A 15412-nucleotide genomic window follows, 5' to 3' on the forward strand; every position below is an offset into this window, starting at 1 on the left:
GATTCTGTAAAATTGAAACAGGGATGATCATATCCCTCACTCTGAGGAGAAAAAGGGCCTACCAGTGAGCTATTACTAATAACCGGAAACACCTTTGCTAAGGTATGACATGCAGGGTTTTCTTTACCATGAGTTAACAGAATCATGCATTTAAATCTTAGTGGATCCGCGTTCTCATATATGGGAGCAGGTACAGTGACCAGAGTGGGTCTAGCAGCCGCACATGCTATACAATTGCTCATGGCCGACTCACGTGCTGTCTGAGCCATCCACGTCAACCACAAATTGGACTCTGTATATCCCAGAGCCCCTTGGATAACATCTTCCGGGGTTAAGGTGTTATAGTCTATCTGAACCACAGGAGTTTTCTCTTTACCACCTTTGGCCATAACAGAAACAAGATTAATTCTAACAATTCTACCCTGATCTCATGCGATCCATCCTGGCAAATCTGCTCCTAAATACATATAAAATCCGGAACTCATATTTCCACATCTAAGAGTAGGTGGCCTTACTGTAATATTAGGGTTGTGGTAGGGGTTGCTCTGTATTCTTCCAATGCTGAGTAATATTGGATTAATACCTCCAGTTGTCAATTTACCCTTCGCTTGTCCTCTAGCCAAGGTCATCAAATGCTGAAATGTTTCTGCATATGGATTATCTGACAGTATTCGTCCCTGTTTAGTGTCCCAAATGACAAAACCCTGGGCTGGCATGCCGATGTTCTCCATACCATCCGCCGCACCTTTCTGATAGATACTCAGATACACATTATATTTAGTCCAGGCTAGCTCACTACCCTCACAGGTAAACACAGAACAGAGACCAAACTGAAACGTGGTGTCCGAGCCAAGTACATAATCTAGTTCAATACCTCCATGTCTTTTAATGCATGTGTCCGATATTTCAGTCATTTTCCAGAGTAGATGACGACAACTGCGGAAATTGGGACTGGAGGGATGCTCACCACTCTGGAAAACATCACACGTCAAGAACACAATTATTCCCACCAGTGTCATTATTAAACCTCCTCCCCCATATTTCCATTTAAAACTAACATCCCAACTATGCATCACCATTTTTAGTTTTGGATCAGATCATTTCCACTTACCCCGGAGCTTATAACCTTCACACACTGTGGGGTTTACTCAAGAAATGTTGATTCAAAGTCATACATTAAGTACATAAAACAACAATAGCATAACCAAAGCTCCAAAGATTAATTGACAGAAAACACACCACATTCAATGATCACACAATCAAAATTAAGAGTCACATATGTTCCAATTTCCAATCCTTAATCTATCTGTTGATTAGTTGAATCGAATGACTCCTTGTAGTGGATAAATCCTCTTGAAAACCAAAAGAAAAAGTATCTGGAGTGGATAAATCCTCTTCTTTTAATCTTGAAAACTAAAAGAAAAAGTCTCTGTAGTGGATACATCCTTTTCAGCTCAGTGCGATTACACCGGTGAGCCTCCAGGGGATTTATTATGCCCCTTTATGACACCTCTGTGTGACTTTGTAGGCTCCTCAGCTGGTGCACACTGGCTCCAATGATACCAGATTTCTCCTTTTCCTCTCAGATGAACCGCATGAGATGTTCTTTCCAGGACTTGTGAATCTGGGTTCCTTGATGATGACTTTGAGCGACACCCAGTTGACTCCTGGTACCACAGGGGAGCCTCTTGTTTCCTCAAATCCTCTGGAAAATTCTGCCGCTAGGGTCTGCAGCTCATTAAAGAACGTGTTAGAAGATAATTGTGCCGATTCACCTGTTTGTCCTGGTATCCGCTGTGCTGGTCCCAGTCTGTAGTTCATGTGGGGTGTAACCTGTGGACTGATTAACAGACATCCTGACAGACATCAAAGCAACTGGCAAATCATCCACTCAAATTAATTTGGTCTGTGCACAGATTTTAGCCAATTTTGTTTTCAATGTTTGGTTCATTCTTTCAACTTTGCCCTGTGATTGAGGATGATATACTGTACCAAAAGCATGTTTCAGTCCCAACATTTGCTCCACCTGTTGCAGATCTTTGCTCCTGAAACGAGTTCCATTATCAGATCTTATCTTTTCTGGGAAGCCATGTCTGGGAATGTAATGATTAATTAAACATTTTACCACAGACTTACTGTCTTCCTTTCTTGTGGGCCATGCCTCAGGCCATCCTGAATATCCATCCACACAGACCAACTTGTATCTCTCGCTGTGGATACCATGATCTCCTTCGGTGTAGTTTTTAAACTTACCTGGAAATGGATGTACAGTAGGTTTTGGATTAAATTGTCTGCAAATAGAACAGTTCCTGATCTTCTCTCTCACCATATCTTTTAAATATGGGTGCCACCATTGTTCTGGATTGATAGGCACCTGCAAAATACCTATATGTGATGTTCCATGTCCCTCTTCCGAAATGTGTTCTCTAATGTTTGGTGGCTTCACAACTTTTATCACCAGGGCCTTTTCTCTTCCACACAGTAAGTTCCTCAAGGGGAGAACCCCTTTTGTGATGTTGTTTGATTTTTTCCAAGTTTAGATGTTCAAAGTTCTCAGCTTCAACACTTACCAAATTGAAGCTGCGTGCATAACCTGCTACTTTTTAGGCAACAACAAGGCTCGAGCCATAAATCTCATTTAATTTTCATGTTTGATTGGCTTCTGTGCTGCAGTCACAAATCCACTTCTCAACCATTGTTTCATATCAACATGTCTTTTTCCATATTATCTAGCATACAGCTAACATACTGAATCACCTCTATATCCCCCTTTTTCTGCAACAACTCTGTTGTTACAGAAACATCTAAATACAAAAGGCAGACAGTAATCCTGAAAGAGCAATTGTGCAGCAAACTACAGCAGCTGTTTAAACTTAATGAACGATTCCTCGCGTCTATGTTCCAATTCAGTGATGCATTAAGATTTTTCCAACTCTGCTTTTTTACCAAAAGACTCAGTGGTGCTGTCAAACCAGTGTACTCAGGGACATAGTTTCAGCTATTGGCAGTCTAACCCAAAAATGACAACAAATCTTTGTTTGGGATGATGTAAAATGGCAGATTTTTGTGCAGAAAAATATGGGTTCCTGTTGTTGAAATAACTATTTCTAAAAAGTAACCTGTATTCTTCAATCTGTTTTTCATTTTACTCACTTAGACAACTTTTTTTGCAAGATGTAGAAGAATAGAGTTGGTAGCTTCAATACATGCGGTTGCTGTTCGGGCTGTAATCAGAAAACCACCTCCGCTGGCAACATGCAGTCCTGGAGCTGAAGTTTGAGAACCTGATTTGACAACCTGACCCGGGGATAAGGCAAAATCTTGAGGCAACCTGGTGTCTCTCAGTTGCTGATTCCTATAAGTGAACGAGAATACATCCCTGTAGTGTTCAGCTAGTCAGCTGTCAGAGCTATTGATTTATCTTAAATCGTGAGCCATTTTGCAGTTACCTATAACTTTTCTTCAGGAGAGTGTGGGTACTGGTTTCGCCAGATGGAGAAGACATGTGGTGGACAACTGGATAAACAGCCTCAGTCAGAGAGTGATCAGTTAATTCTCTCCCATGTTATCTGGATAGCTGATGATGTTCTAAAACGGCAGAGTCAATAACTTCAACACAGTAAATGTTAGTGGAGGCAGAGAAAGAAAGGGCTGGGACAGCAGTAAATTGTGTTTCAACTCCTCCCTGTTCTTTAGTCTGATGACTTGAGTGCAAGGTTAGAGACATTTCATAAATGTTTCAAAGGAAATGGTCCATATTTTCCTTCTAAATAGTCCTCAAACTGTTCCTGAAACCAATCTGTTTGTTTCTCATTTCTGTCATAAAACAAAGTCACACGTGGCAGAGCAGGTATTGGGCCGCAAGGAGCCAGGGCCCGAATCCAGGGTTTCCAGATAAGGAAACTGGACCTCACCCCAGCACTAGAAGTGGTTTCAGGCTCAATGAAGCCCTGATCAATGTCCACACAAGGCTCCTCTACAGAAACACAGCCAGAGTCTGTTTCACCCCATCAGAGAAGACATTTTATTGGATGGAGGAATGTTCAACGTGGAAAAAGTGGCTTCAGTGTTCACAAGAAATAGCAATATGTCCCTTTAATTCCACTGGAACAATGGGTTCTGCCTTTTTCCCATTGTCTGGACCTCTCTGTGGGGTGTGTCAGTGTGATATGATTGATGCATTGTGCGGTGACAAGAGCTTGTTGTGTCAGAGGAGGGTGATACAAGGATGGAGGAGCTCCTTCTGGACGTGCCCCATAGCGCTGTGGGCAGCTGCAGTCCATGATCCTTCTGCCCACATACTAGGTAGGAGGAGGAACCAGCTCCTCCCTGTCCACCCCTTCGTCCGGCCCTCTTTCCAAACGGCCCACCCTTGGCTCGGCCACAAGGACTATATGGGTGTGACTCCCACTGGATAGGTGGAGCCAGTTGATATACATTGGTGATATACATTTAAGCATGCTTAAAAATCTTTTCTATGCAGAGTCTTTTAGGGAACATGAGATTAGTTTAATTTTGTGTGGTACCACTGTCCAATCAGAATCTTTCTTACCTTAAAAAATAACCCAATTTTTCTCATTTACATTTTAAAGGTTTGTTTTACCAAGGAAAATGTGTTCAACAAAACCAATTAATCTCAAAAGTTCTAAAAGTTTAGCTGGTGATATCTTAGAAAACAACAAGTGTTTTAATATTTCTATGCAACACAGAACTGATTAGGTTTCCTTTCCTTCTCCAAAGGGAGAAAAAAGAACCTGCAGAACCAAGCCTTTCATAGTTTTTTTGTCAGGACCTGATATAAGGTACAGTGTAAATCAACACGCTGCATGAATCAGAAGAGGGAAGGAAAAAACCTAATATAACCTCTTCCCAGCAGCTGCTGTGAAAAACAATGAATTTGTACTTTCCACAAGCGTCGGTTAACACTTGCGGACAAAAACTGCACCAAACTGTAAGTACTGTGTCAGAAACTGTATGAAGACCATCTGCAGTAGAACTAAGTGTCAGGTTTAAACAACCTAACAATATGTATAACAACACAAAAAGAAGAGAGAGAGACAAAGTATTAGTTATTTTACTCGCACGAGGAGAACGGTCCGAGATGTGTTCAGTTACAAGTCTCCCAACCGCTCTGAAACCCATCCAACCACTTCCTCTTTTTATTGTCTTTTGGGGGTCCCTAGTTTACAAAAACATTAATCTCTAAAGGATGGGAAAACAACAGCTGCATCGTGAACAGGTCATAAACAGCTTTATCCATTAACAACACATTTCCACAGTCCTCTTTCAGCTTCCAGGGTCAGTTGCCCTTTTGTTCAGTGCAATCAGTCTCTCTTTATGACCTCCTCAACTGGACTGCCTCCTTTCCCGCAAAATCAGCTCCATTTATGATCTTTGCCTGCAGACAACTCATCAGATCATTTACTCACATACATCTTGAATGATTATAAGATCAAATAGTTATGTTAAAAAATAGGAGAAAATATAAGACAAATCTTTATTCAATTATTCCAACACTAAGCCTGTTTTAATGAGGTCTCTACCCATTAGATTTATGGGATACAAACTCTGACAACAGAAAACAATACCTGAAGGAGAAACCCATCAGGTGTTAAGCATGTGCTGGGTTTTGAAAATGCTCCTTCATGATATCTGTCCTGAGAATAACGTAGAAAGACATGGTTACTGCTGAGTTTTGGAGATGTTGTAACTTTCTCTGCTTTTAATAACTTTTAATAACTAGAATAATTGACCCTGAATATTCCACGACAAAAGAGAACTTGTTTCTCTAAAATAATTAACTGGAAAGTATCAAATGAGCTAAGTTATCACCCTTTTGAAGATACTTTTCTAACCCTAAAGTAATATTTTAACCCGCTATATCTGTCAACGTCAGGCAAGCGTCACATGAGCTGCGGTTAATAAGCGTTCTTCGTTGCCGAAAATAGGAAAAGATTTATGCAAATGTGTGTGTGTTTGTACGTTACCCCCATCAGTTTCTTAATCGCTCCAGAGTCAGACTGTCATGGCACACAGTCCTCTATCAGTCCAAAAAACACCCAGGCGTGTTGGTGGGACATTCACTCCTTCCTTGTCCACTTTAACTTTAACTCAAACTGTGATTTGCAGGCTTGCAGGCAGGCAGGCAGGCAGGCAGGCAGGTAGGCTCTCTCTCTTTCAGGTCATGATGAAGAAGCGTCTCTGGTGGAGTAGCCATGGAGAAGGGCAGATTTCTAAAGTCCAGACTCAAAAACGCAGATGTTGAACTCAAATCCCATATATGTGTGTATTTGTGTGTGAGGGAGGCAGAAGAAAAAGTTTAGTATAGCTTCAGATTTTGCACAAAGAAATATTATCAGTCAGTCAGTCAGTTGTCCACCTGCCTGTCACTTCCTTCCAAAACATGCACTATACTCCTTTCTAAAACAACTTTCTTTTCCCATTTCTAATGTCCCTTTTCACTTTTACCTTCTTTTCAGACTGATCGCAAAATTTAAGACAAACGAAACTTCTTGCAGGAAAGTTTTAACTCTTTAACCCCTTAATTGATGCACTCTGTGCTTTTTAATCTTTTTCTTATGTTTTTTTTTTTTCCCATCTCCATCCATCAACTGTTTTACTTTAAACTATTTAAACTATTTTTTTTTTACTATTTAACTTATTTACACTGAAACTTCCACGCTGTGAAAAACCAAACTTATCTTCCCTAATTAAAGCACATTTAACACAATCATCCCCACCTTTTCCTTTCATTATTTTATAAATCAGAGTCTGGAGAAGGAGACCCCTGATGCCTCAACGTTCCGGAACCATTTATTTTTGTTTACCCGTTCAGCGGCACGTCTGCCGTCTGGCTTTTCTCCTTTATGAGGTGTGGAAAATTGCAAAAAACCACCCGCAAAACCCTGTGTTTTGGTTTATCCTTTGTTACCAATAAGAACCTCCCTGTATACCTTTACAGGGTGACCTGGTCCTCAGCTGATGTCCTCCCTCTCGCAACTTCGAAACCTAATTAATCAGTTAGGAGATGATGGTTAATGTGTAATAAAAAATAATATACATTATATCATACAGAGCAACTTCTCACCCAGATATATTTGTAGACAAATAGTTTGGATCCAATCGGCCAGAAGCCGCAGGCGGGCACGAGGACTCCCCTCCGTAAAATGGAGGTGGACTGAGGACAACGTCTCCAGGCTGGCCAGGCGTCCGTGTCCCCTCCTGTGGTTTCCTCTGGCACGTTAGATCCTGTTCGTGACGCTAAAATTGTTGTGGAATTGTCTTATCAAAGTGGGAGAGAAATTAACTCATTAAAAGACGAAGACATTCAGCGTTTGAAGACCCTGTCACTGAGGTTAGTCAGTGAAGCAGATCCCCGATCAACATTTACACACAGTATTTAAAGAGTATGTGGTGTTACCTCAACTTCAAAGAGTATGTGTTTTATGGCCCTAGACCCTCCTCGGGTCAGAAGTAACAATGTTATCTACAAGCAGACCATTTGCTCTTCCTGAGACATCACCCTAAAGCATGGGTTTTAACCATTAAACGTCTGATACTGGCTTTTACAGCTTCCTCCTCTAACACAGATGTTTCTGAGGAGAGAGGTAACCTAAAGGTCATACACTTTGGAACACTTAATAAAATAATTTCCATTACAGTTCTCTCCTCCAGATCATTATATTGTAAAAATCAACCAGATTTCCAACGGTTGGCTGTTGGAGATCTGGACTAACAGATTTTCTGGTTTAGTTTAAAGTCTGAAACATTTAAGTAAAAACTCACCAAGTCCAAACAGGTTCTTGCTTCACTCTGCAGAACAACAACAGCCAAGTCATCTACAAAAACACCATCATGTCCCAGAACCTCTTCTCTGGTGGCATTACCCGCCAAGACCAGGTGTACATTGACTTCTCCTGCATTCAGACTCAGCCGGACATCCAGACCGCAATCTTCAGAAGGTGTGTGTGATGCCTGTTCACATCTCTTTAAGGATTAATTGAGTTTATTTCAATCTATAGAAAACTGAATCATAATTAAGTTCAAGAACCTACTTTGAGTTCACTTTATTAGATCCAGATTCAGAGAGGAAAGCTACACTATCTCCTTCAACAGTACAGCTCAGCATCATCTGCATATAGAGTCATGAGAAAAACTAAGTACACCCTAGCTGCTTTTGTAGAATTTAACAGGCTAAGCAGCAGCCAGTTGCTACTAATAGAGTTTGTTTGGTTAAATAATCATCTTTAGCATAACCGCCTCTTTAAAAGTAAGAATGTTAGCGGTTTTCCACATATAGAGGAGCATACAGACGTGTGTTAACACAATGCTAATCAGGAAAGATCTCAGCAACAATTTAAGAAAATGCTGCTGCCAATTAATCTGGGAAAGACCCAAAATCCAGACTATTTCAAGTTTATCATTGAACAGTAAGAATGTTTTTTCAGAGCTGGAAAATATTTAAATCAGCTTTCAATCTTATCAGGACTCGGCATCCCGGTAAATTCACACTAAAGTCAGAGCGTCCAAAGCTCAGAGAATTGACATAACTTCATCTCCGTATGATTTCCTTCAGGTCTCATTTAACACGTTAAATGTTAAAGTTCATGACAGGATATTTGAAAAATGGATGAAGAAGTCTGGCTTGTTTCGGACGACTGCCAAGAGAGATCTTCTTAGGTTTGCAAAGTTTTGTCTGAAAGAATCACTTTGGGACCAAAGTAGAGATGTTTGGCCATAACGCAGCGGACACCAACTAAAGCATGTCAGCATAGACAGCTCATACCAGCTGTCAAGCATGGAGGTGGAGGGCTGATGGTGAGGGCTTCTTTTGCTGTCAGAGGACCTGGGCACCTTGCAGTCGTCGAGTGGACCTTGAAGTCCTTTCTGTACCAAAGTATTCTAGAGTCAAATGTGAGGCTATATATCAGACAGATGGATCCATATAGAACTGGCTCATCAGCAGGGCAATGATCTCAAAAATTAGTACACCCCATTAAATCTTCACTTCTTTCCAAACAAATATTCACATATTGATGTCTAATCCTTGGTTTATGTATGGAAAACCATTTTTTTTTACTCTTTAAAAACAGAACAAAAGCCATATATAACTCATTAAATAAATTATATCAACAAAAATGTGGTTTTTAGCTGAGAAAAAGTTGGGACACCTTGCCCCCTAATAACTGGTGTTAGCCCACCCCCACCTTTGACTGAAATAACGTCAATGAGAAACTTTTTGTAGCCATTTACCATTTCTTACATCAGTCCTAGAAAACTTTGCTCTCGCCTCACTTTAAGCTGTGAGATTTTTCAGGGGTTTCTTGCATGTTCTGCCCATTTTCAAGTCATTTCACAGCATCTTAAAGATATCAAGATCTGGACATTGACGTTGCACTAGGACTTTCCGTGGTGTGTTTTGGGTCATTGTCATGTTTCAGGATCACAGTTCTGTTTCAGCTTCAGGTTTTTTAACAGATGATCTCATATTTCCATTTGAACTCCTTCTGATACATGGTAGAAGTCATGTTGGATTCTGTTATAGTGAGCTGGCCAGGTCCTGCTGCAGTGCTGCAGAGCATTCCCAAACCATTGGCAGTATAACCTTCCTGTCTTAAAGTCCGTATGAGTTTTTTTTCATACTGATGAGCCTTCCATTAAAGTTTCAGATTCCGACTGCTGATAAAATTAGTAGTTGCCACTACATAACATGCATGTCTGACCATCAAAATGTTGGTTGGAGTGAAACAACAAAAACAACCGAGCTGTGTTGGTCCTCTGCAGCTCCGTGGTTCAGGTCATCTCATCCGGACCTTGGAGGTACTCTCTGACCATGAAGGCCTACACTGACCCCGGCCGAACTCAAGCTGTGTATTCAAACACCGAAGTGCGGCTGAACCAGAAGATCTGGGTGGAGCTGGACACTGATGGCCTGGATGAAAAACTGGTTGCTGTGGTGACCGACTCCTGCTGGGCAACAGACCAAGCCTCCCCCACTGGGGGTCGCAAATATTACCTGATCAAGAATGGGTGAGACTGCTGCCTGAGATTCAGTCATGATAACCTTTCTAACTTCTCTGGTCTGACCATCGAACTAAATTGTCTTCATGTTTGTGAGCAGCTGTCCAAACTCTGAAGACCAGACGGTGACAGTGGAGGGAAATGGAGAGGGAACCTCCAACTACTTCTCCTTCAACATGTTCCAGTTCACTGGGAGCTCTGCTGAACTCTACCTGCACTGTAAACTGCAGCTGTGTGTCAAACAGGAGAACAGTTGTGTCAAGGTGCACCTTCTATAAATCTTACCGGCTTAACCTCAGGATGTTTGATTCTGCTGCATCATTAAAGACAGGGTTTACAGTCATTATGACCATTTCTACTGGTTTTATTTTAGTTCTTTATCAAGGGTATACAGTTACAAACACAAGTCATAAAACTGAAGGCCTCTGACACATCAGCGCACATGTTTGCTTTCAGCAGCTTCATGTCTCTAAAATGTGGACTTCATTGTCTGTCTACCCTTAACTTCTAGAACTGTGATGGAGCTCGGAAGCGCAGATTTGCCAGATCCAATTATGAAGCAGCTGCCTTCATCAGCATGGCTTGGACTACTTAGGTAAGACTCAGCTCTGTTGTGGTAAATTAGCATTATTTTGAAATCGGAAAATCAGGAAAAAACCTTTATTGCCAAATAATGTTTCACATGTATGAGGAATTTGCTTTGGTGGTGAGGAGCTACACATAGACAAACATACAGCTAACATAAATACATTTGGAAATACAGCGGTTGGACAATGAAACTGAAACACCTGTCATTTTAGTGTGGGAGGTTTCATGGCTAAATTGGACCAGCCTGGTAACCAGTCTTCATTGATTGCACATTGCACCAGTAAGAGCAGAGTGTGAAGGTTCAATTAGCAGGGTAAGAGCACAGTTTTGCTGAAAATATTGAAATGCACACAACATTATGGGTGACATACCAGAGTTCAAAAGAGGACAAATTTTTGGTGCACGTCTTGCTGGAGCATCTGTGACCAAGACAGCAAGTCTTTGTGATGTATCAAGAGCCACGGTATCCAGGGTAATGTCAGCATACCACCAAGAAGGATGAACCACATCCAACAGGATTAACTGTGGACGCAAGAGGAAGCTGTCTGAAAGGGATGTTCGGGTGCTAACCCGGATTGTATCCAAAAAACATAAAACCACGGCTGCCCAAATCACGGCAGAATTAAATGTGCACCTCAACTCTCCTGTTTCCACCAGAACTGTCCGTCGGGAGCTCCACAGGGTCAATATACACGGCTGGGCTGCTATTATCACATTCTGTGTTTGGATCGGACCAAAGTGCAGATAAGAGCTTGGCAGCCGCATGATGAGACAAAGGTTTATCTTTAATTAAAGGTCTCCAAAACATAACATAATCCAGCATGAACAAACATGAGTTGAGCCAAAGACTTACATGTGTTCACAGTTCTGTAACGTAGCAAAACTGAGCATAAACAGGGGTAGTGAACGAGGAATAGTGACGGAGGAACCAGCGGGGAACAAAGAACACAAACCAACTAATATACAGGGAGAAAAGAAAGGCAGGTAATCACAGGAACTAAGAACAGGTGTGGCAAGGAGACATGGAGGCATAAGGAACAGGTGGAACTAATTAACAATAAAGGAAAACATAGATCCAAGCACAGTCAACACTAAAACACAAACCAAGTCCAAGGATGTCATACCATGACAGCTATAGCCAAACCTTTGGTCACTCACGCCAATGGCAAACGTCGGTTTCAATGGTGCAAGGAACGCAAATCTTGGGCTGTGGACAATGTGAAACATGTATTGTTCTCTGATGAGTCCACCTTTACTGTTTTCCCCACATCCGGGAGAGTTACGGTGTGGAGAAGCCCCAAAGAAGCGTACCACCCGGACTGTTGCATGCCCAGAGTGAAGCATGGGGGTGGATCAGTGATGGTTTGGGCTGTCATATCATGGCATTCCCTTGGCCCAATACTTGTGCTAGATGGGCGCGTCACTGCCAAGGACTACCGAACCATTCTTGAGGACCATGTGCATCCAATGGTTCAAACATTGTATCCTGAAGGTGGTGCTGTGTATCAGGATGACAATGCACCAATACACACATCAAGACTGGTGAAAGATTGGTTTGATGAACATGAAAGTGAAGTTGAACATCTCCCATGGCCTGCACAGTCACCAGATCTAAATATTATTGAGCCACTTTGGGGTGTTTTGGAGGAGCGAGTCAGGAAACGTTTTCCTCCACCAGTATCACGTAGTGACCTGTCCACTATCCTGTAAGAAGAATGACTTAAAATCCCTCTGACCACTGTGCAGGACTTGTATATGTCATTCCCAAGACGAATTGACGCTGTATTGGCCGCCAAAGGAGGCCCTACACCATACTAATAAATTATTGTGGTCTAAAACCAGGTGTTTCAGTTTCATTGTCCAACCCCTGTATGTACTTAAAAACAAAAACAAGTTGTGTTGGAATGTTATGAGAAATAGATATAATTGCAATATTCGAATATTGTAATTAAATATTCCGATTAATGCTTGCATATTTTTATGCACCCAACTATTCATCTTTTAGCGTTTATCTTAGATGGGACACAGGAGCAATAGCTTTAACAAAAATCTACAGATCTTGTTCCCTCCAGCTACCTCCAGTTCACTAGGCTGGAGCTCCAAGTTGGTCCCATGAGCCCTGGTTCTATCCCATGGCTTCCTCCCATTGGGACCAGTTCACCAGTTCCTCGAACCATTACAGTTGGGCCCATTTAATGTGGATAATTAACGACAGCAAATTTTGGTTTGCTGTTTTATGTTTTAAATTTAATATCCAAAACTACACTCTGATTTGATAATAAGTGAAGGAAATCCTGCTTTTATCTTTATGATACAATGTCACACCTGGTTCCAGGTAGCCAGACAGTCAGAACTTAGCTACACCCTCAATGTCAGATGATGAGCAGATCAGATGAACAGGTTGGAGGTGAAAGAAAGCCAAATGGATTTCACAGAGAAGAAGGAGGAGGACATGAGGAGAAAATGGTCAAAGTCTGGTCCTGTTGTCTTCTCAGGTGGCTTCCACAGTGACTGACTGAAAGGCTGCAAACCTCCATGATGATCCCAGTCTTTGGACCAGTTCTGACCCAGAGCCTGGATGTTATGAGGACATCTCTGACACATAATGGGTCTACAGCTGATACTCTCTTTGATTTTATGTGAATCTGGTGAAGGGAAATGAGTGGGTTACATGTGATGTTTATTATAACCAGATGAAAACGTCTAAGAAACATTCAAATAATCAGATTTTATGCTTAGAGTCTCTGTATCCTCCTGCATCCTGAAGGCCATATGTTGGATTAGAGTTGGTACAAACCAGTTGACCTTCTGTCTTCAAGAAGTGTCTGGTCACAGGATACAGATGTCTAAGAGCAGTGAGGCCTTCAAGCAAAGAAGCTTTTTAATTAGATGTGAAACTATCCCATGATGCACAGAAGAAAACAAGGAGCAGAAATGAGGCTGCAGTGACTGACAGATACAATCTGAAGACATAATGGGCTTTAATGGTTCAAATGATAAATGTTTAAATAAGTTGAATAATCAGAGGGAGGAATTTATTTTAATCTGCATTTTTAACAATAATAAGTAGATTTTTCAGGGATTTGTAGCTTCTACAAGAAATCATCAGTAATCTAAACATAAAGAAATTACATGAAACCGCATGTTTTCAGTGTCTCTGAAGATCAGATTTGGATCAAAGTTCAGCAGGTTAATAACAAGCTTATAAAACTGAGACGATGATGAAAAAGCCTAGATGCAGTCGGTTTGAGAGAAACTTCAGTTTTGGAGGAAGAACCACCACAGGAGGACAGTAGAGCATACTGATGATTTTATTGTAATTTTTAGATCTGTTGTTCTCCCCGTGTTCTGGTTCCCTGGGTGTGTTTTTCAGTTTGTTTCTTCATCTTGCTCCTCCATGTCCTCATTTGTCTCTGTATGCTTCCCCTGCTCCCTCCCTCCCTGCGTCCCTGTCACACCTGTTCCCTTTTTCTGTGATTATCTGCCCTTTGTTTCCCCTCTCACATCTTCCTGTATATTAGTTGGTCTGTGTTCTTTGTTCCCCGCTGGTTCCTCTCGTCTCTTACCCTGTGCACTACCCACATCCTTGCCTTGAATCCCTGCAGTGTTTTTGTACGTTTGGCTCTGACTCTGGTTGACACCTGCAGTGTTTTTGTTACGTTTTTTGTTACTTTTCATTTTATGAATAAAAACCAAGACTGCTTGAAATGCTGCTACCGAGCTCTTGACTGCGCTTTGGTCCAACCCCAAACCCGAATGTGACAGTATCTACAGAAGCTCTAACATTAAAGTCAGACATAAGGTCTGTTGGTGTTTCTTAAATGTCATTAACTTTGAATCTTGTCTTATTGTTGTCCTGATAACAGATGTTCAGTCCTGTTGGGATTCATGTGGATTCATGTGGATGATAAAAATCATCATTTATAGTTACAGTTATTAATCATTGAGTTTTAACTCACAAAGTTGAAATAAAGATTTGAAACACTAAAAGATATAATAGTGGAGCACTTCTCATTCTTGTGGCTAAAATTGGAATTACATAAAATGTATAACGTGTTATTTTTGTGGTGTTTTTTTTTCTTTTTCTTAGCTAAGACAGTAGAAAAGTAATTTGGATGAGGGCAGAGAAATTTGCATTTTCACTCTTCTCTTTCAGGCCTTCTGTAGTTTTCATTCAGTCTTTGAATGAATCTTTTGTGTTTTTTCAAGTTGGACATTCGCATAACTGGTAGGGAGGATTTAAAAGATTAGCTCTTATGATCAATGTCAGGTTTAAACAACCTAAAATACTTATAACATCATAAAAAGAAAAGACAAAGAATTAGTTACTTTACTCGCTGTGAGGAGAACGGACAGAGATGTGCTTCCAGTTACAAATCTCCTACCCCTCTGAAAACCATCTGTCCGATCCTCTCTTTTTATTATAATTGGTGGCTCCCTAGTTACAAAAAACATTCCTCTCTAAGGATGGGAAAAACAGCTGCATCGTAAACAGGTCATCAACACCATTATCTTGTAACAACACACTTCTACAGTCTCCCCCCATCTTAAGATCAGTGTGTCTTCTGTTCAGCACAATCAGCCTTCATCTTTATGACCTCCTCATCTGCAGCTGCTTCCTTCTCAGCTCCACCTTTGATCCTTGCCTGCAGACAAACTCATCACATCCTTACTCACAAATACATCATGAAAGGTTATAAAGATCAAATAGTGAAGTTAAAGAAAAGGAAAAAATATAAGATAAATCTATATTCAATTATTCCAACAAACAGCTCTTTTAATTTCTAATCAGTATCATATTGAA

The 15412-nt window shown here is 41.0% G+C and overlaps 1 protein-coding gene across 2 annotated transcripts in view; it reads left to right on the forward strand.

Moving 5' to 3' along the window:
- Positions 1-14602, forward strand: part of LOC124881295 (alpha-tectorin-like) — a 29070-nt gene extending 14468 nt beyond the window's left edge. For both annotated transcript variants that reach the window (XM_047386841.1, XM_047386842.1), the window contains exons 15-19: positions 7819-7961; positions 9784-10029; positions 10121-10283; positions 10532-10615; positions 13104-14602. In XM_047386841.1, coding sequence (XP_047242797.1) covers positions 7819-7961; positions 9784-10029; positions 10121-10283; positions 10532-10615 — 636 coding nt within the window. In that variant the 3' untranslated portion in view covers positions 13104-14602. The remainder of the gene's footprint in view (positions 1-7818; positions 7962-9783; positions 10030-10120; positions 10284-10531; positions 10616-13103) is intronic.
- Positions 14603-15412: the final 810 nt, after the last annotated feature.

The sequence above is a fragment of the Girardinichthys multiradiatus genome, chromosome 14 (assembly GCF_021462225.1).
Source record: "Girardinichthys multiradiatus isolate DD_20200921_A chromosome 14, DD_fGirMul_XY1, whole genome shotgun sequence".
Lineage (NCBI taxonomy): Eukaryota > Metazoa > Chordata > Actinopteri > Cyprinodontiformes > Goodeidae > Girardinichthys > Girardinichthys multiradiatus.